Consider the following 21677-nt stretch of genomic DNA (forward strand, 5'->3'; position numbering starts at 1 on the left):
AATCTGCCGTTCTACGCATAATTGTCCCATGTTACTTTTTAAGTATTTTCACTTTTCGTCATCAAACAGTATATTTTCAGAATACAACGCATCCACATCATACAGTTTGTTCGAAGATGCCGTAAAATTGTCCGCATAATTGTCCCAGTTACCAAAAGTTCAAAAAGTATGCAATAAAAAATACGTAGCGGTTAGTTAAGAAATACATTACGCTGAATGCCGGGCAAGGGAGTAATGTTTCTGATTCGAACTGAGTAGGCGGGTGTAAACAGATTTGTTTTTTCAACTTCACATTTTTTCAACCGCTCCTCCAAGATTTTTCAAGACAAACATTATAGTTGTAGCAATGTAGCAAGTGGAATAGACTCTGGACTTCCTGCTCACCAATGTGGTTCCATATCTGGACTTCTGGGGCCAACTCAAGACTACTGATAAACCAGGTACTGCGGGTGACATTCCACAAGAAACCTCGCTCACAGCAGCTATAGCAGCATTTCGAAAACGTCGTATCTTCTATATCATCAACTATCAACAAACGAAGCCGAACCACATAACCTCCAGTTGAATCCAACAAATCTGTCAGCCCCGTGGCTCTTTTCTGAAGTTTCCCCGGACGAAGTATCTTATCACAGTACCAGTGGGCAGCTTCCAGAACCAATGAAGAAAAGAGTGGCTGCCACACCATGGAATATTCAAGATAGATTACGTTGGACCGTGCATTTATTGGTGAGCTCGTTCCGATCTTTTTCTTTATTTCAGAGAGCGAATAAAGACGTTTTAGCCAGGACAGGTACAAATACCTCTGTCACATCCCAGGACCAAAGGAATGACATTAACCTTATCAGCTCAGTCATTCCCAACAATTTATCAAAACCCCTTTGAACTGAAATGGTACGGTTGTCCACGTTTCTTCATTATTGCAGGTTCAAAATGGTTCCTTGATTAAATTCTTCAAATGAATAATCTAATTGCCTTATAGTTTTGATTCATCTTCTACACTGTACGCTGCACAGTTGGCCTGGCCGCTTTAATGGTTGTGTCACATATCATAAGTGCCACACACATTAATATTGACAAAAAAAAATGTAGACGAACGTCTACAATTTTCCAGGATCCCTACATGTATTGGCTGTGTATGTGTAGACTAGAATAGACTAGACATTACGCTTGATGGCGGGCATAAAGAAAGTTTCATTAAAAAGAGATGGGATTGCTAATAATAATTACAACAGTAAAATCAATCCTGTAAAACTTTTCATCACTCTTCCAAATGCTTATAACATGGCGAACGATTTCCGGTTTTGACGAAGCCAAAAATCTCCCGAGTAGCAAGAGAACTCTCGACATACACTTTTGGAAATAAAGAAGTTTCCGGTTTTCATCCTATTTCTCGGCATAATAGTCCCATTTAACATTTATCGTAAATCTAACGTTAATTGGATTTTTATAGTGAAAAACTGGACTGATTATATTGGAAACGTAGGCAATAAAGCTTCATTTGTTGCACCGTTTCTACAGGCCATTGTTCGAAGCGGTGTTCTGGCTGCCATGGAACGCTCTCGGCTCGAGACGCGCGCCTTAGGTAGAAACCTTTTCATGGCATTATGCACGTTTGGAAAAAATGCTTCGCGTTGCACCGTACATGTGTACCGGTCTCGAGAACCTATTTCACACCTTGATCTGTAGAGTCATTGCAGGCAAATCGTAAGTTATCAACAACCACAGTGAAAAACGAAAAATGTTGATCAAAACTGTTAGTCACATTTTAGTCCACCATATTGGAATCGCCGTTTTAAATATTTTTTTATATTAATTCATATTAATTCAAATTTGTGTTTATAAATCACAAAACCTTTTTTTTATAAAGATATTGGCTGAAATGTCACTTATATCCGCCATACTGAATAGGGCATTTTGAATTTCGAGAAACTGACTTCAGATTCGTAATCAATGATGTCCAAAACCCATGTAATTGCTACAAGCCAAATTCTTAGAAAGTGTTCTCAAAACTGCGTCAAATTTAAAGCTTTTTACCCGTTCTTAGGCCATTCCTCCAACAAATTTAGTTTACTTTAGAGCCTTATTATTAGCTGTGTATTGGCGGGTTGTACGCAGTTTTGGAGTTCCACCTTAGACTGAACGCCATCACCAGTGCAATTTTGTGTTTTTCGTCTTAAAAAAAATTGTAAAAAGTATTCAAATAGCCTATACTAAAACTTTTTCATTTCATATTTTTTTTTTCATTGGCCCACAAATAATTCTAATTTTGGAAAGTTCTTTTTCTTTGGGACGAAAATAAGGCAAAGCTTGCTATTTTTGTGGTATGATTAACAGGCGCAAGAATTTCTGGCTTTGATGAGTGAATACTTGTTCTTTACGACTTATAGCTAAAACTCTTATTAAAAATTATTTATTCATAAATTTTGAATGAGATTCAAGTGAAAAAAGCTGAAAAAAACTTAATTTTATAATTCAATCGTTTATTATGTAATCAAATTATCGTAAAAATTCATTCCAATTAAGTATAAGTCGTACAGAATTACATTAGCTTTAAGAAATTACAAAGATCTTTGATACAAGAGGCAGCAGGCTCGTAGTTTCCGGATCATGTTTCGCTTGCAGAGGCAGGCGGAAATCGCCATTTTTAATTTTATCCAGATACTGATTTACGAAGTTAAATGTATTTAACCATCACATCCGGAAGTTCCCTACGTTTTTTTTTTGTTTCGAGAGTTGTCCTACTAGTGGAGAGCTGGGTTCTAGGAAGGGCTCCCCGTTGGAATCACTCACTACAATTGCAGAGGAGACGGTGAATGTCAGCCACTACAACGCGATTTAATGCCAATTGCAGTGAGTCCTGATTCTGATTGTGATATTCATTGTACGGTTTAAATATGTGCGGGTGTAGGGACTTTACGTGGGAATGAGCGCGCTCTTGTGACCGCGGTAATCAGATTATAGCGTTCTTTAAATCAACGGGGCGTTTTTGAGTTTGAAAAATTTTGGACGCAGTTGTGCGTGGATGATTGCGATTGCATGTTCGTCTTTGAGTATCATCGCGAACGGCTCAGTCATTTGTAAGTTAACGTGTTCGATCGCGTGAGCGTTTGTATGTCGCGTGGACGCTTCTATGTCGCTTAAGCTAGCGTGTATATTCGCGTGTGTTCTTGGATGATTGCGCGGTACCCGTGAATCTGATGCTATAAGAGAGTGAGTTACCTCAAATCACTAGAGTTCATGATAATATTGCCACGGAGCATATTGTCTAGTGGATATGAGCGTAATTTTTTGATTGGTCTATGGGCCTAGGCTGCTAGGGTCGAGGGTAGAGATATCCGGATGTAATCGATTCATCATCACGCGAATATGCTGGAGACCGTTCTCTTCCGATTTATCTAAACTCCGGAGATGTGATCGACCATTAAACCCTTCTGATGAAGGGAACTAACGAAGCTGGACAAGAATAACAACACGTGCCCTTCGGCTCGATCTTAATCATGAGTTCGGTACAAGAGGACAGCCGACCCAACCAAGTTGATCAGTGCGACGAAACAAACGCGGAAATCGAGAAATGCACTCCGTACTACCTCTAGAATGGTTTAAAACACATTACTGTCCAACGAAGAAGATGGTTAATGGTCAAAAGGTAGAGATGAAGCCCCACCTCACCCTAATATAGTACAAGAGATTATTTATGATCCCGACACAATTAACATGAGTGAAAGTGACAAAGGAACTACGCGAATCTGTAGAATCACTTGTATTCCTCTCTTTCGCTAGTTCCAATTTTTCTCGGATGATGGGCTACAACTAGCAGACGCTTCGAATACGGCAGTTTATCTCCCGAATCAGGCGATCTACCTCATTTGTGGCCAAGCTCACAAATCCAGCAAAGATAGCCTGGGAATCAAATGAGAGTGTCCCATTTAAACCTGGTATGGCTCGCTACATGCTTTTACAACCCTGCTTTACAACTTGCATGGTGTTCTCTAATTATTGTGAAATATATGTTGGAAAAGAAATGTACAGTTTTCTAATCGATAATGGTTAGAATAACACCAATCTATCTCCATCATAAAAGTACAGCAACTATAAATCTATCTCGACTTATGCAGGAAGGTAAAGCTTCCATAGTATTGGTTCAATAACCGTACTTCCATGAAGAAAATTTCTATATTAGAAAGTTAGTTAACACTGCCGGCACTGCTTACAACAAGACAGGTATGACTAACCCACGTGAAATGCCTCGTGCTTGCATTCCTGCAAATAAAGCTGTTGACGGGTATCTCAAAGCGGTGCTCATAACTCGCGAAATTAGTGCAGTTACAGTCACAGTTACTGTAACTGCACTGATTTCTCGAGTTATGAGCACCGGTATGAGATACACCGGTATGACTGTAGGTAACATAAACAAAAAGTATGTATATTGTTCAGCAAATGTGCCGCATAACGAGTCATATACTTCTGATGATTTCTAAAGCGCTGTGCCATATTATAGCAGAAATGCGCTTCCGCTCATTATGAGTAGTGATGCATATGCTCATCACATCATTTGGGGCAGCTCAGACATCAATCTGAGAGGCTCTGAACTGTTGGAGTACATATGTAAAGTAATACAAATCTCCATATGCTAAATGTAGGAAACCAACCGACTTTGGCGAGGTCTGGGAGAGAGGAAGTGTTAGACAAAACGCTTTGCTCTAAAAGAGTTTCACATGAGCTGGAAAATTGGCAGGATCCAACTCCTTCAATGTCGTAACATATCGTAATCCTAAATATACGAACTGGGACTTCCTTTTAGACAACTTAGCGCCTAAATTTCATGGATATTTTCCCATATTTAGTCAACTAGACGACTTGAATGACATCGTGGATACGACAAACTCATTCACCTTCCGGCAGTAGCGCTAGTGCACTGACTGCACGCTGCTCTGAAAATCTAGCGAAATCGCCTTAGGGTACCAGCGGCTGTTCGTTCAGTGAGCCATAAACGCGACTTCCGGAGGTTCTCACAAAATCGAAAGATTTTCAGATGAACTCCTTAAAAACCACATGGCGTTTTTGTGACTGACGAAAAAGATGTTCTTAATTGTCTTAATTGACGCACACTTTCCAGGTTGAATCGAGGCGGAGCTAAACATGTTCACAGATCTCATTCTGGTGATTCGTACTTTGAATCATACAAAACGACCGGAAAAGATGGAATCTTTCCCGTGCAACTTCCAAAAGGATTTGATATTCTCAAATAAGTCTTGAAAAAGATTATGCTTTCAGTCTTGCTACCGGGTATATCCCGAAAGCATGGCGAGGAATAGGCTAGATTTATTCCCTAAGGGGGCGTTCAAGCTATGAAGAAGCCAAGATTCCTAGGCCCATCGGGTTCTTTTCTTTTCAAAAACTTTTCTTCTAAAAGGTTTGGAATGGAGAATCGATCACCAGATCAGGAACGTTAGTTTAACTGAATATCCACTGCACGAAATGCAACATGCTTCACTATGTTGTTTACAACATTGCGAAGGCCTTCCCGCTCAAGCAATCTAGCTTGAGTGTATGATATTGCTTTAGCAACTGAATTCTTTGCTCGTCATTGAGACAGGCAGAGATACGAAAGTTGAGTATTTTCGGTTGTCCTCAGGGTGGCGTTCTGTCACCTTTGTTATGGAACCTATTTGCCAACGACTACCAAGCCCTCTTCGATACACAAAAGTCGACGTTCAAAGAGCCATAACTCTTTTTTCTGTATAATCGATTTTGATGCAGTTTTTTTGCCAAAGAATAGGAAATTATTCCCATTTTTAAAAAGGTTTTGAAAATTGTTTCCCGAGTAAATCCAGATTGCAGTGGGGTAACAACTTTGGGCCATTTTCAGTTTTTCCTAAATATTTTGAAATCAACACAAGAGTTGCACAAGAATTTGTTACAAATTTATCGTCTTACATAATAATTGCACTTCATATATGAGTAATACGTATTGGCCAGTTCCTGGGATCGGTTCCCAAAAGTGGCCATTCATGAGCTTACATTGCATACGCTTTATTATATCAAAAATACTCATGTATTTCAACAAATCGTATCAGATGGTCTACTTAGTGTAGCAAGTAATTAATTCAATAAAGGTTTAATATAGATTTGCCACTTTCTGACCAGTTCTGGGAATTCCGGAACACGGTTCCCAGGTCGAATTTTATTTTTTATGATAACCAAGGCATGTGGCACATCAAAAAACATCAACTCGATGATCTATGAAGAATGCAATTATATATGAAGACATCCGGACACATACGGACATTTGTTGACCAGTTCCGGGAATTCCTGAACACGATTTCCAAATTAAATTTTGTTTTTTTTTTATGATAATCATGGCATCCGGCACATCAAGAAACATCAGCTCGATGATCTATGAAGAATAAAATGATATACAAAGACATCCAGACATATGCGGATACATGATGCTAGGTTCCGGGAATTCCGGAATATTATTCCCAGGTCAAATTTTATTTTTTATGATTATCGTGGCATGCGGCCCACTAAAAAACAAATTCGAAGATCTATGAAGAATGCAATCATATGAAGACATCCAGACATATGCGGTCACTTGAAGACCCGTTCCGGGAATTGAGGAACACGGTTTCCAGGTCGAATTTTATTTTTATAATAATCATGGCATGCGGCATATCAAAAAACATCAACTCGATAATCTATGAACAATCATATTTGAAGACATCCGGTCATTGATGTTGTGGTTCCGTGGATTCCGGAACACGGTTCCTTGGCCGAACTATTCTTCTGTGTGATTTGTAATGCAAATAAAGCAAAGACTTGATACTACATTCCGTTACAGAACCGATTTTTTTAAATTTTACGACCCCATTTTAGTGACAATTTGATTTGCATTTCTAGAAAAATATTTCGCAGCGATCATAATCAATGCTGAAATTTGTCGGAAGTCAAATGAGAAACTCATAAATAAAATGTCGCAGTATAAGTAAACATAAGTCGCGACAATAAAGTTGTTATTATTTGTCTCCGATTTTCTAATTCATATTAGACATGTTTGTAGACATGGTACTCAGGATCGACATTCAGTTTGTATGGGATATGTTGTGATAGGAGCACAAATTTGGAGCGATGACACACTCACATGTGACCTGTTCTAATCCGCACAGCTTAAGGCTCAAGTTACCTTTTTTGAGCATGTGTTAGAATTGAACACTAAAACGCTAAAAGAAGAATATCAGTCGATTTATTAGATTATCACGATTCAAATCATGCAAAATACTTGGTGGAAAAATAATTGACCGGGCGGGATGGTGAATTTGAAAAAGCGGCTTTGGTTTTTTCACTACGCAGTTGTGTTGCGTGCCCCAGGGCAGTGTGGTGGTGTGACGAAAAATCACCGCCACTTTTTCAAAAGCACCATTCCACCCAGTCAATTGTTTTTCCACCAACTATTTGGCATGATTTGAATCCTGATAATCTAATAAATCGACTGATGATCTTCTTTTAGAGTTTAATAAATGCTTTATATAGATAAATTGGTGACAAAGTTGAACGCATTTTTTCCAACGCACACTATCACGCGTTCAATTCGTGTAGACGCTCACCGAAAGTTCTTTGAACCTTAAGAGCAACAAAACTTATGCTTGTCTGCTCCAGAGTATTTGTTTTGTGTACTATGGTTTCACAGACCATTAGCAATCGTTCCTGAACGAAAGAAGAATAAAGTGTGTTCCGGAATTCACGGAAGAGGTCATCAAATGTCTGCATTTATCCGGATGACTGCTTTCTTCGTATATCATCAATTAGATGTTTTTGGTGTGCCGCATACCTGAATTGGGTAAGTTTTCCGTTCCATTCGATAAATTTCAGGCCCAATATATATAAAATAACATTATTTGAAAAAAAAAATCGTTGTGATACGTAAAAACGATTTTTTTGTTTTTTAAAATAAATCTTATGTAAACATAGACAACCATACATAGAAAAACTGCGGTTGTTTACATCCGGCCTATCAAGACAACACCCAAAATGAAAAAAGTATATCCTAGTCAAAAACAAATGCGGACGAAAATGGTCAGGCCAGAGATGATTGTATAGAGATGCGCGAAGACTGAAGCCGAAAGTTCCAATCGAACCCAAAACAACGGTTCCAAACGAGCAATGTAAACAAACATGGCAGATTTAGGAAGTAATTTGTGGGGAGTATTGAGATTGAAATATAAAGAAATCCATGTAATTGTTTACACACGAAGAGTGTAAACTTTACATGCATAGATACTAAGTTTTATAATACAAATAAATACGAGTAAATTTAAACACATTTTAAACATTACAAAACCATTGATCAATTTCTAGTTTCTCATTTTATATAAGCGGTAGATGCAAAGTCTGAACATTATATACATACCGACTAGTTTTCTCCTATTATCGTGATATTCACCATAAATATTAATATTAAATGGCATCAGCAAAGTGCCAACTATGCGACAATATCGCTATTACTCATCAACTGTATTTTCGATGTATCCTCTCTAGTGCAACGAAAAACATTTACATAGGCTCAGTTACGTGAATTTTCGTGTGTTTTCGAGTTACATGACTGAGTATTCTGCGAAACATTTCTCAAAAGAAATTCGTTAAGCATTCATTAAAACCACAAGGCACTCGCTGTTTACATAAAACATGGTTGCCAAAACTAGCAGACAAAACAAACCGTGCAGCCAATTTCACTGTTTTTCTCACCGCGAGTCTTTGGGTCAGGCGATTTAAACAGTTTGACCTTTGATCCAACTCGTCTGTGCTATTTGCCCCTAGGAACAAATGCAATTTGCGAATGCGATTTAACCGTTATGTGTCCGACGCGGTACCCGGGTACCTTTTTAGGTTTCAAATAATGAAATCCCAATGTTTTATCCATAGCTGGAAATTGAAACCTTGTGACATCTTAGAACATTACTAAGTTAAGATTTTGGGTTAATAATATTGTGGATATAGTAAGTGGGGGAATCAGAAGGGGCTCCTGAATTTTTTTACTGCGTAACAGACCGAAGTGGGTACCCGGGTACTCACAAAACTGAAATGCCAACAACTAAGGTAATTTCAAACCAATTTTGATACTTTTGGGTGTTTTGGATTCGGGAACTCATCCACTTTTGGACTTGGTAAAAATGAATCGGGTTACATTATTCGGTTCCCGGGAATTCGTATTTCCGGAAGCAGGTTCCAGTGTTGGGATCCTATTCGTGGAATTCAATCAAATACTAGCAATATGGGTATCAAAATTCTTGGAATTGCATCACCCAAGTAACAATTTAAGTTTTATAGCACACTACAAGTGCAATCTAAGTTTTAGACTCCAGATTGTCATAAAACTCCTATTGTTACTAGGGTAGTAGGCTGTATTATGTGGCTTTGGAGCCATTTGGTGATTTGACCCCGGACCGGCTATTCCGGAGCAGGTTCACGAGGGGCCGTGAGTGGCCATTCCATTCCAATTCCATCTTTCAAATTGTTATAGGGTCCCGTAACAATAAATAACAGACTTCAGAGACAATTTGAAGAGTTTTGATACTCATATTGCTAGGACATTATTAAAATTTACAAATCATACCCTAGTACTGAAACATTACTCCGGATTACCAAGAACCACATCCATTGATCCGGTTCAATTTTACAGAATCAAAAATTGGACGAGTTCCCGAATCGAAAACATCTAAAAGTGTCCAAAGCGGTTAAAGGAAGTCATAGTTATGAGCATTTCAATTTGTGAGTACCCGGGTACTTTAGTTGGCCTATTGAAGGTGTTTTTTTTGTTGGACACATAACGGTCAAAGCCAATTTCAATACTTAGACAAATTTTCTGGCAGCTGAAATCGACCTGTTTTTCGCAATTTTCGAACATGGCGGTTCATATTTGGCTTGAGCTGAGAATTGTTTTTTTAAACATTTGGCGTGTTCTTGCTTGTACTTTGTTTTGTCATTTAGCCAACGAATGTGGGAAATGGTGAAATCGTGTGTAAGTATAGCAGAATAAGACCTCTGACCCAAAGTTTTAATGAACGTTCAATTGTGGTAAGTTTTGGTATGCAATACCAATTTCACCATTGATTCTTCCTATAGTTTGGTGGTGATTATCTAGTATACTGATAAGTTTATTTGAATAGATATTGAATCCAAAAATAAGTATTATTTGTAATTTTCATATTAGACAATTACGAGCGATTAAATGGCGCGTTTCCCGGGGCGATTTGGTGGCGCTTTAAGGGCGGGTAGAGCGGCAAAACAATGACGGCGGCAAATCGCCCAAATGTTGTATTTGAAATAGCCCCACAACTGCCAGCAATTTGCTGGCAAATTGAAGGGTAATTAGCGCATGCGAGTTGGCAAATAGCCCGCCATTAGCCAGCAACTTACCCTTTTTGACTGGGATTGGATGGTGTTTATGTGAAATAAAAATAACCCTGCGGGAAAACATGTATTCATTTTCTTCTGACAAGGCATTATTTGTCGTGAAATTTGATACGCCAATCGCTTCTGATAGTGTCAAATACAGACTGTTAACATATTTCTTTATTTTAAATTTAATTTTTAAATTTGATTTTATTTTCATGCTTCCTGAGTTTGAAAAAAACATTGTTGTAATCACGAAAATCAGCTTTATCGATGTATGTAATAAACAATTTTTTTTTCTCATTTAAAGGCCCAATTCAAAAAAAAAAAAAACAAAGGAAATAATTTTTTTTCCTGGGAACCGTGTTCCGAAATTCCCGGAACCGAGAATCAAGTGTCCGCATGTATCGGGATGCTTTCGTGTATGATTGCATTCTTCATAGATCTTCGAGTTGATGTTTATTGATGTGCCGCATGCCACGATAATCACAAAAAATAAAATCTAACTTGGGAATCGTGTTCCGGAATTCCCGGAGCGGTCCTTGGAGTGTCACGTCGAGTGTCCGGATGCCTTTAGATATGGTTGAATTCTTCAATTCGGAACCGGGTATCATATGTCCGCATGTGTCTGGATGTCTTCAAGAATGGTTGCATTTTTCACAGATCATCGAGTTGATGTTTTTTGATGTGCCGCGTACCATGATTATCATAAACATGGCAATTATTATGTAAGAAGGTCATTTCTTAGAAATTCTTGTCGAAAAATGTGAAATTCTGGCGTTGTTTTGAAAATATTTATGAAAAACTGAAAATGACTAAAAGTTGGTACCCCACTGCAATTTGGATTTACTCCGGGTCGTAGCTCCGAATACAATTTTTAAATTTTAAATTGAACGTCGATTTGGTGTATCGAAGAGAGCTTGGTAGTTTGAAGGTATCAGTTAACCCAAACAAAACTTCAATGGTTACATAGGGTGAAGATACTCTTGCTCCCAGCAATATTACACTCACATGTAGTTTTCCTTACAGGACATTCCATGTGAAGATTTCCTCTCGAGAGGAGTGGTTGTCTGTCTATATGGAAAGACAACAACAAACGCAAGTGGTCTGTTACACTAACGGTTCTCTGATGGAGGGACGTGCTGGTGTCTACTGTCGTGAAATGAGATTGGAACAATCTCACTCACTAGGTAGATACTGTACTGTATTCCAAGCAGAAATCTTTGCGATTATGTGCGGGGTACAATCGGCCCTTCTACAGACCTTGTCCGGTTAAGTTATAAACTTCTGCTCCGATAGTCAGACGACAATCAAGGCCCTTAGCTCAGACAAATCACGGTCCAAGGCAGTGATCGCATGCCAAACCCAAATCGAAGAATCAAGCATTGTCAACACTATCTACCTTGTCTAGGCGCCCGGCCATTCCTCTTTATTCAATGCGGTAGACGTTTGGGCTACCTCGCAGGCGATTTGAACTACTTGTGAGTTTAACTTACCTGCTGGTCGAATTGGCCACGCCTCGGGGTATTCCGGGAACCTGGTTCCCCGGGCAAAGAGGACACTTTTCGACCGATTATGAAACCCGTCTTGCGGCATGTCAAACTTGATGATTTTGCAAAGCAAGTACACTGGAGGTCGTTTTGAAACTTTTTGGTCGAATTGGCAACAACTCAAGGACTTCCGGATACACACTAGAGGCCATTTTGAGAGCTTTTGGACGAATTGACTGCACCCCGAGGTATTCCGGGAAGCTAGCTCCTCCAGCAAAGATGACATTTTTGAACCCTTTGGAAACCCTGTCTTGTGGGATGACATACTTCACGACTTTACGAAACAAGTACACTAAATGACATTTTGAGGGTTTTTGGTCTAATTGGCTCCGGGGTATTCTGGGAACCTAGTCCCTACAGAAAAGAGGACCATTTTAGACTGGTTGCAAAACTGACAGTCCAACATGAACACACCATGCATCATCGTTATATGATAGTCGTCGGCCACACCATATGTCGGAAGCCCAAGCTCATTGAGTTTCCTTGATAAGATATCGGCGACAAGGTTCCATAGAAGTGGTGACAGCACACCACCTTGAAGACATCCGCAGACACTCGTGTTCCTAATCTCTACTTGTCTTAACGATGAGTACAGATATCGGTTGTTAAGCATTGCGTGTATCCAGTTTTAGATAGATGAATATGAAAAGCTCCATGCCTAAAGTAAATGAAGCGGTTGTACGATTTCCAGTTGTAACTGGAGCGTGTGAACTCCCGCTTTATAATGGAATCGGAGCGCAGCTGTCTTTGAGCGTTTTAGTTCCCGTGGTCTTCGATTTGACCATGGTGGTTTCGGTCGTGAACGAGGTGCAGGAACATATACGCTGAAATGGTGTTTTAGGACAAGCTACTGCAACATCAACATCAGTTGTAAGGACATCCAGTCAATTGTCTGCCGTGACTTAAGAAGGCCAGTGATGTCGGTTTTCGAAAAGTTAAACCCTCTGTCTTCAGTCAATTCGTCAAATCGAACATGCGGTTGGCGTGTATGCAAAACTAGTAACGGAGAAGGATGTAAATCAATGCCAACTAATGGTTCGTGTGCTTCCAAAACAGTGCAGTTTGGTGAAGTTTCCTCGCTAACAAACAGAAGATACAGTGTTAGGTTTCAATGAATAGTAACCGTTGACGCATTCAAATAATCATCGACGCCTTTAAACGAGGGGGCAGCAGTAGCATACTATTATTGAGGTCACCAATTCACGGTTACTGAACCATCTTTTTGAATGTTTTGTATGGGACATAGCAATCTTGAGTTTCTCTTTGGTTCAGCAACGTTATAGGAAAAAAAATAACATCATGCTCACCGTCCGAAACAGCGATGAACAGATCATCAATTTGCAGTCCGCTAACATTCTGGTAACAGCACTACAAATTTCATCATCAGCACTTATTGTACAGCAACTAGATCTTCTAACCAAACACGTTGGCTTATAATCGCCTATAGCGAGCCCCCAAAACGGGTATTAGGAACATAACCATCATTTGAATCCGTCGATTTATAAAGAAACAAACCTGCACTGCGTCAGAGATTCGATAAACACAGCAAGGCAAAGATCCACGGCACCCTATGCGCGACTGGCATATTTTTATCATGCCTGCCACTCAGTATTCGGCATTGAGAAACACCTCAACGTGAGGACTCCTGTTTTCCTGTTCCTAGATCATTTCTTGGCTGAGATACTTCAACCCGGAGAAAGATAATACACTGTTATCAACCACGTAATTGGCTACCAGGTGGAAGAAGCACCTTGTGGCACACGAATGACGAATGCACAAATATAATAAGGAGTGAGGATTATGGATAAATCCACGCCAGATAAAGTGCAAAGGTAATTCGAGAACTGAAAAACGGTAAGGCCGTTGGGAATAACAGAATCATGATTCAACATCTGAATATAGGAAGTGACCGGCTGTACGAAGCAGTCCAGATGAACTTAGTGGAATAAGAAATGTCTTCAAACTGGTTGGATGGTCCCATATTCCATGTACAAGAAAAGTTATAAACTCAAGTAGAATAACTATCAAAACATAGCGATCCCTAATACCATCAACAAGATACTCTCCCATGTTCCGTTCAGCAGACTGCGAACGTGGACTGAAGTCTTTGTCGGCGAATAGCAAAACTGGTTGCGAGAACTATCAACGATGGATAATGCATTGTTATTAGGGATTTGAATGCAGCGTACGATTCAATAACACGAAAATTTACACAATCTTCTAGAAAATCAAGCCTAAAAGTTAAAAATAGGCTTCATCTCTGACGAAGTGTTAAAATCCGCGATGAAATATCCTGTCCACCATGGATCGATTTTTTGTAGCGAGCGAAGTAATGTTGCCCCGACAAACTCAAAACTTTTCAAATGGGGCCTGGACCAGTAATGGAGTATTCTGTTTTTCCTCTAGTGTCCAACTTTACCGCATAGGTGGAGCTCGACTACGACTTACTGATTTCATTATATAGAGCAACTAATAAAAATTAAGCTGGAACAAACAGTTTCAATTCACTATGCTATATTTCTCCTTAGTGGAGAACAATTTTGGTAAAAACTATTTTTTTTTACATTAAGGAGAAAATTGTTTAAAACCATCTTTGTGAGTGAAAAGAACACAACCTAGGCCAAACCAAAGGTTTCGATTTCGCTAGCTCTCATCATCTTAAAATTAGTTCCTTTTCTAGCAGGACATCACGCTTGACTAGGGGTTTGCTCAGAAACACAAATTGTGTCTCTGTTTTTTGGAGCTAGCGTCAATCCGGCGCCAGCTTAGTCCTGTCACTAAGTTAGTGTCGGATGCGGATGAGACGAAGTCGAAACGCAAATTCCATGACAAGAAAAACATACTTCGAAATAAAACAAACATGCGAGCGGCAATTTAATGTATCTCTACTTGAACACGTTCAGCGCAACTTATCGACAAATCATAAAAGACAAACGAAATGGAAAGTAAGCATTTCCAAAATTAAATAAGTGATAATCGGTTTGCTACCTTTCACCGTCAGCCGCCTGTCTTGACGCAAAACTTCCCAGTTCCGTTTTCTATTTTGCGTGCTGCCATAAAACGAAAATTTTGCATAATGCGGTAAGCCTTAACAGATAATTGAATTGGTTAGCCCTCGTCCTGTTTGCAAAATGCTAACCACATGAAACGGTGCACTTGTTCCCCCGAGGGCTCGACTTTCGCATATTATCGGCCATCGTTATTCGTGTTACTTTCACACATACAAAAGAAAGACTCCCTTTCTCGCCACAGGCGATGATAACAGAGCATAACTGTTGTATTCGTTATTTTACTTCCCCCCGTTGTCGGACTGATTCAGTTCGAATGTTCTATGAATTATTAGTGGCCATGGCAAAGATTCTCCAAAGCAGCCCTTAACGAAAAAAAAAATCAACTTACCTGCAACGGTTCCTCCAGCACACCGGAACATATAGGACAGATCAACTCTTCATCTACGTCTCCCTGAAAGCGGGTCAAATCGTAACCCATACTCCGTGCCGATTTGGTTCTGGTACCGGCAAACCTTCACCCGTAATTGATTTTCCCGAATCGATTCCGCTCGTTCACTTCTTAGCTTCTCTTATAATTTATTACACTTTATCTTATTGCGGTGATGTCTCACCGTGGTCGGTTATGATGCGCTCTCCACTAGCGTATACTCTACAGTAGAAGGCAATAAGCATCGAGAGTTCGTCCATCAATACATTCGCAAGGCACATGAGGCGCAAGAAGGACCGACTAACCAACCAACCAACCGAAGAAGAAAAGCTCCCAGCAACTGAACACGGTAGCGCCCCCTTCACTAAATAAAATCAAGTTCAAGACCCCTTTGGCAGGGCAGTTCCTGTACCCCCCAAACTACCAGCCCTCCCCCCAGTTACCCCACACCTTACTGTTCCGTCCGTTTCTGTTTCGTTCTTTTCCCACACAACTCATCTCATCTGCCGTCGAGTGAGATACATTTCTGCGCTCTTCTTTCGCTCTTTTCTGCACCACAGTCTGCTTTTATTATTTTTTATTATTATACTTATATTCAGCAATTTCCTTTAATGTGATTAAACACTTGGTTGCTGTTGCTGTTCTTCCTTATTATTCGTTGAAGCTGACACGGAGAGAACTAACCAGTGTTTGCGGTTCCAAACCTGTTATACATTTATTTGTAATCGTAATTTGTCGTGCGATAGCCTGTCAGCTACAACTAGACATCGACTCAAGGAATTTACTACAATGATTGTTCAGTTATACATTTGATTTTTTCAACAGCAATTTCCTCAGAGATAAGCAATCATTCTCCGACCGATTCCAAGAGTTCAAATTTAACAACAAGCTAATCTCTCCGTGTCATAATTCGCCATCGGACATCTGTGCAGTGTTCAACTCCCCCGGCAGCTCTCGCCGCGTCGAACGGATGGTGATTTTGCGATATTATTCCTTTTCTTTACCTCGCGTATCCGTCAATCTTCGGTGCATAGGCAGACGCACACAGAGACGCGGATAGCTCTGGCCTCCTTCCTCTACCCGGGCCGAGCGGTACACTCTACTCAGATCAAGGGATGTTGAAGTGCGGACACCACAAAGCTGTAAAACTGGTTACACAATTTAAAGTTTTGGTTGTCCTTTTTTGCAGGTAGCTCTTCCTTCTTCTTGGTTGGTGGTTGACTTCAATGAAGCGGCCTAGTTCAGTTTTCGGGTTCCTTTCTCTTGGCCTTCGGAAAAAACAATCCAAAAACTTTTGCTAGTCAGAGGATCAAAGTGCAAATGACTTTCGAAACATCTGCTAGTAGTTGGCGAGTTTCGTGACCCTTTGTGCACTTGAATTTTAGGTGCGTTACCTGGCAGGCAGCACCCGAAATCAGAACAACACACTTTCACAACAGTCCACTCCCAAAATGCACTATTTTTCACCAGCAAATCACTAATGCCACATCCTAGACACCGAAAATCGCTCGCGAAAACCGTGTTTTCACGCCGTTACGGGGCTAACTTTTGACAAACGCAACCGCAGAAAACTGCACACAGCAGCAGCCATCAAGCCACTCCACGATCGTCGCTAGGTGGGTATATAGGAGTTGCAATCGACAAAAACTCGACCGCGGCAGCGAAAACTTGCACAGATCTGGCGCTGTCCGTCTATCTTCTTCACTTTAAACTCGCGAATACTCGTCCCGCCATCACGATTTCAACGAAGAGAGAAAAAATAAAAACCAACAACAAAGATCACTGTGTAACAGACATCAACATGGCAGTTCTGTCAAATGAAGTCGATCGAACACTGCGCACATCTCTGCATACGGTTAGATGAAATAGCAAAGAAAATGAGTCGAAATCATTCAATATGATTCGAACACTGAAAAAAATCACTATATTGAATCTGTTGATTTCACAAATGATTTTTTTGGCAATTTGTGGCAATACATAAATATCTTGTGAAAACTATTGGAATTCACGTGGCGCACATCAATATTATAATAGTTTGCCAAATACAAATTGTTTCAAAGCAGATTCCACGTCAAATTTACATGCACGAATAATATAATTTATATTTTTTGAACATTTTTGTGATTATGGATATCATGTGTGTGGAGTATATAATATATATGTTTGGATTTTTACCAGCGTACAGTGTTTTTTTTTCACGTAAAGCAATGTCTTCTAGGATGTTTTATGAAGATCCAAAACTTTCATTTTGATAATATAGTTATAGTGATTAATCCCCCTTGAAGTGAGACATTCGATATAAATATTTTAAAAGTACGAAAAACAAGGTGGTCTTCAGAAATGTTAAGGAATTTGTTTTTGCGAACATCTTTACTAAAGACAAAAATATCTATTCATAGTACACTCGAAGTTATTGACCGTTGTTTACGAATGGCTCCTTAAAACTGTTTTCAACATAACATCTTAAATACCGTAGATAGAACTTCAGCATGGTCCAGAAAGTTGGTCGTCTTATCAAGATACATCTTTCCAGAAGATATCTCTTGCAGGTATGCCAGGAAATTTTTTTTTGGAATCTCTGCGTAACCTATATGAAAATTTGTGCAAATCTGTGTTAAGGAAAACGTACGAGTTTGTCTCAAAATAAGTAGTCACGACCTTTTTTTTAGTTTTTATACGAGGTGAAAAAGGAGCGCGAGGTCAAAAATCAAGAAATCTGTGCATTATAACAGAAAACTGTGGAAATCTGTGCACAGATTAATCTGTGTACCTGGCGTCCCGGATATTTTGCGACTTAGAAGTTATTGGGTAATTTTTGGTAAAATTAACAAAGGTTTTAAGAGTAATATCTTTTGAATGGGAAAAACGAGCAGCCAACTCTAGTTGCAATTAGAAATACTATATCAACACTATAAAATTCAATAGAGTTAATTTATCTCTCGTTGTCTGTAGTACAGTTATAGATGACTTTTTTTTCAAAAAATGTTTAACCCTCGAGCACTCGCGCTGTTGTACTTTGTACAACACTTTGGGATTTTTCGTTATCATTTAGTTGCAAAGACATTTATCAATGCCAAACCACTATGTATTCCTCAGAAATTATGTTTTAGACAAGATACACTCATTTTTGTGAAGTGATATACCCCAAGTACAACAATACAATCTGAAATTGTTTGATGAAAGCAGACCAATCGAGCGCGCGATGTGGGAAGTTCGACCAAACAATATTCTGTTCAATATATCTTGTGATCTCAGTCTGCTTCCTCATCTCGTACAGATCAGAAGCCAAAAAGCGACCTGCTTGCGAACAGCACACAAACAAAAAATACTACCCGCGCCGCGCCGCTCTAACGTGTACGTGTAGCATATAGACACAGGAAAGTTCCGTTGCAGCTAACTGCGAGTGAAATGAGTGAACAACAAAATAAATTTCGCCCATTACGGGAGAACACAATCGCGATTGATTTTTCGCAAACCCGTCTTAGACCTTCAGTGCGCGAGGTGGAACAATTGGTCAAGGTGAAAATGGAACTTGATCTTACAGAGATATCACACGTCCAGCTTCACCACACCAGGAATGTAGTACTAATAACGTTCAACTCCTTAGCCGAGGCAGAAAGGTTCGTAGCAAAGAACAACATGCAACATGACGTCGAATATGAAAACGTCAAAACCAAGATCCCCGTGTATATGGACCTTGATCTAACGGAAATTCGCCTCCATGATCTGGCACCTCGTACTAGCACGGATTATATTAAAAGATTCATGTCGAAGTATGGAGAAGTGGAATCCGTCTCTAACGACACTTGGAGAAACTTCTTCCCTGGCATTCTCAACGGTGTTCGGGTTGTGCGAATGCGGCTGTACCAACCTATACCATCTTACTTGACTTTCGAGGGCAGATCATCTCAAGGTGTTAACTACATACAAAGAACCCTATGCACATACCCTGGGCAGGTGCCCACGTGTCAGTTCTGTAATCAGACTGCACACTACGGTAAGCCATGCGCCAAAACAACTAAAGAAAACTCATCTTCAACCACCACTACCAAACAGCCTTCAACATTTGCTGATACACAACAAACAGCCGGCCAACAAATGAATGCCGGACCAACAATATTCCACGGCATCCCAAAGCCAATACTCACCGTACGCAGGGATGAAATAAACAAAAAAGAAGACGGCTATATCAAAGTCACTCGAAAACACAAAAAGCACCAAAAATCTAACAGCGACAACCATTCTAGTGATGACGATATGGACACAAACACAAGCGAGGGGGAAGGCAGACAGACTGATCAGCAAGCAGCAGAAGGTACACCCGACCATCGCTCACCACCGAGAAAGAAAGTCAACACAAGAAACGGAAAGCAGTGCACCCAGGATAGTCGACAAAAATAATGTTCGATGGTTTATATATATTTTGATATCTATTTTGAATGAAATTTTGAATTTGTGATTTTTGAAATGTACATTATTTTCAAAAAGGCGAATGACCCTCGAGGTTAAAGCCTTAATAAATAAACAAACAACAAACAACATCTTGTGATCTCGATGATGTGGAGGGTTACTTCCTTCGGCAAACTTACTCCGAAGATCAAGAGCTAGTCAGTTGAAGATAAAATAGTTTGATATAAAATTCTGCCGCTAAGTGACGCCAGTGAGCATGTTATTTTGTTCAGCTTACTGTATCTCAAGATCTAGATTTTTTAGAAAGTCAGTATCTTCGACGAAGTTGCGAAGCAGATCAAAACCAATGAGGTGGTATAACGGCTGCTTCGGAAAACTATCGCTAGGCGGCGCTAGTGACCTTGTCAGTTGTTCAACCTAGTGTATCTCAATTTCCTGATTTTCCTCATGAGATTAAAACCTTTGAGGTGGTACATCGAATAATATGGGATTCTTCCACTAGGAGCCGCTACTGAACTTAAGCATGAATTTTTTTCGACCCACTGTATCTCAGTTTCCGGTCACTTTGGAAGGTCGTTGTTCTATTTTTTCTTCGAACTTAAACCAAAAATGGTGAATATCACCAAGGGAAAGAATAAATAAATATTTTGAAAATAAGTTCACTAAATTGTCAGATAACGTTCCTCTAACTCAACTAAACTAATTTATTATTTTATTCATTTAAAATTTTCGAATATGTACGCAAAGAGAAATTAAGATTTGGAAGTCGTAAAACTCATGTGTATCATTTCTGTAACACCAATCAACCACTCACGATGGTAATCTGTACAAGGGGCTGCTAATAACATGCACAGAAATAATGACGCAACCTTCCCAAGTACAGAAAAATGCTAAACAAGCACAATTGTTCTTTAATTTCTTCAACGTACTGATTTGTTTCGAAAATAGTATAGCTCACTTATGACATGAATTATACTATCATACTTCTAAATAGTCGCAATCTTGAGATTCAGAAATCATGAATATGCATGCTCACTAGCGCTACCTAGTGGCAGAATCCCAAACTATTCAGTGATTCGCTTCGTAGGTCTTGTGCAACTATATCGAAGATACCGTCCTGCTAACAAATCAGGAATTCGAGATACAGTAGGCCAAAAATGGTATGATCACTAGCGCCATGTTGTAGCAGAATATCAAACTATTTCATATACCACCTCGTAGGCTTTGATCACCAGAACAACATTGCCGAAAACACATATCTGCTGAAAAATCAGACACTTTAGATACAGTAGATCGAATAAAATTAATGCTCACTAGCGTCGCCTAGCGGTAGAAGTCCATCATGTTAATTCGCCCATCCGAAAGGCCATTATCTACTGCCCAAGTTTGTAGAAGAAAGTAGTGCTCCAAATGATACGGATCACGAAGTATTCTAAAGACTATGTGTTGTACAAAGTACAGCGCGCGAGTGCTCGTGTTACAAAATTTGGCGCGAGGGCCGCAGGGTTAATAACTTCGAAAATACTTGAGATAAGGAAAATTAAGCCGTATTAAAAAAAAAGATGGGTGGGTAATGTCTGCGACATAACCGGAGAGATGTAGAATACATAAGGAACACGTTCTTCAAATATGTTGATACTCATTAGGATTTTCGGACAAAAGCTGATTTGGGCGAGGAATATTTCAAATTATTCTTTACAAAAATGACGGTGGTCCTGAAAAGGACCGGTTTTGTTGGCGTTGTTGGCCTTGGTGAGGGAGATGGCTAACGATGAAATTAATTGTTAGCATGAGGAAGTCGCGTAGTACTGGCCAATGGAAGAACAGATAATAATTGATTCCTGAAAATCAATTTTTCTTTATTCATGTAAATTATACATACTTACAAAT

The 21677-nt window shown here is 39.6% G+C and overlaps 2 protein-coding genes across 2 annotated transcripts in view; both read right to left on the reverse strand.

Annotated features, from left to right (window-relative positions):
* LOC131685932 (E3 ubiquitin-protein ligase NRDP1) overlaps window positions 1–17184 on the reverse strand; it is a 39484-nt gene extending 22300 nt beyond the window's left edge. The window contains exons 1-2 of the mRNA XM_058969969.1: window positions 16772–17184; window positions 15339–15599 (exon numbers count right to left, since the gene is read on the reverse strand). Coding sequence (XP_058825952.1) covers window positions 15339–15428 — 90 coding nt within the window. The 5' untranslated portion in view covers window positions 15429–15599; window positions 16772–17184. The remainder of the gene's footprint in view (window positions 1–15338; window positions 15600–16771) is intronic.
* LOC131685933 (small ribosomal subunit protein uS12m) overlaps window positions 1–21677 on the reverse strand; it is a 108553-nt gene that overhangs the window by 77970 nt on the left and 8906 nt on the right. The gene's annotated exons all lie outside the window — the stretch shown is intronic.

Source organism: Topomyia yanbarensis, chromosome 2 (genome assembly GCF_030247195.1).
Source record: "Topomyia yanbarensis strain Yona2022 chromosome 2, ASM3024719v1, whole genome shotgun sequence".
Classification (NCBI taxonomy): domain Eukaryota; kingdom Metazoa; phylum Arthropoda; class Insecta; order Diptera; family Culicidae; genus Topomyia; species Topomyia yanbarensis.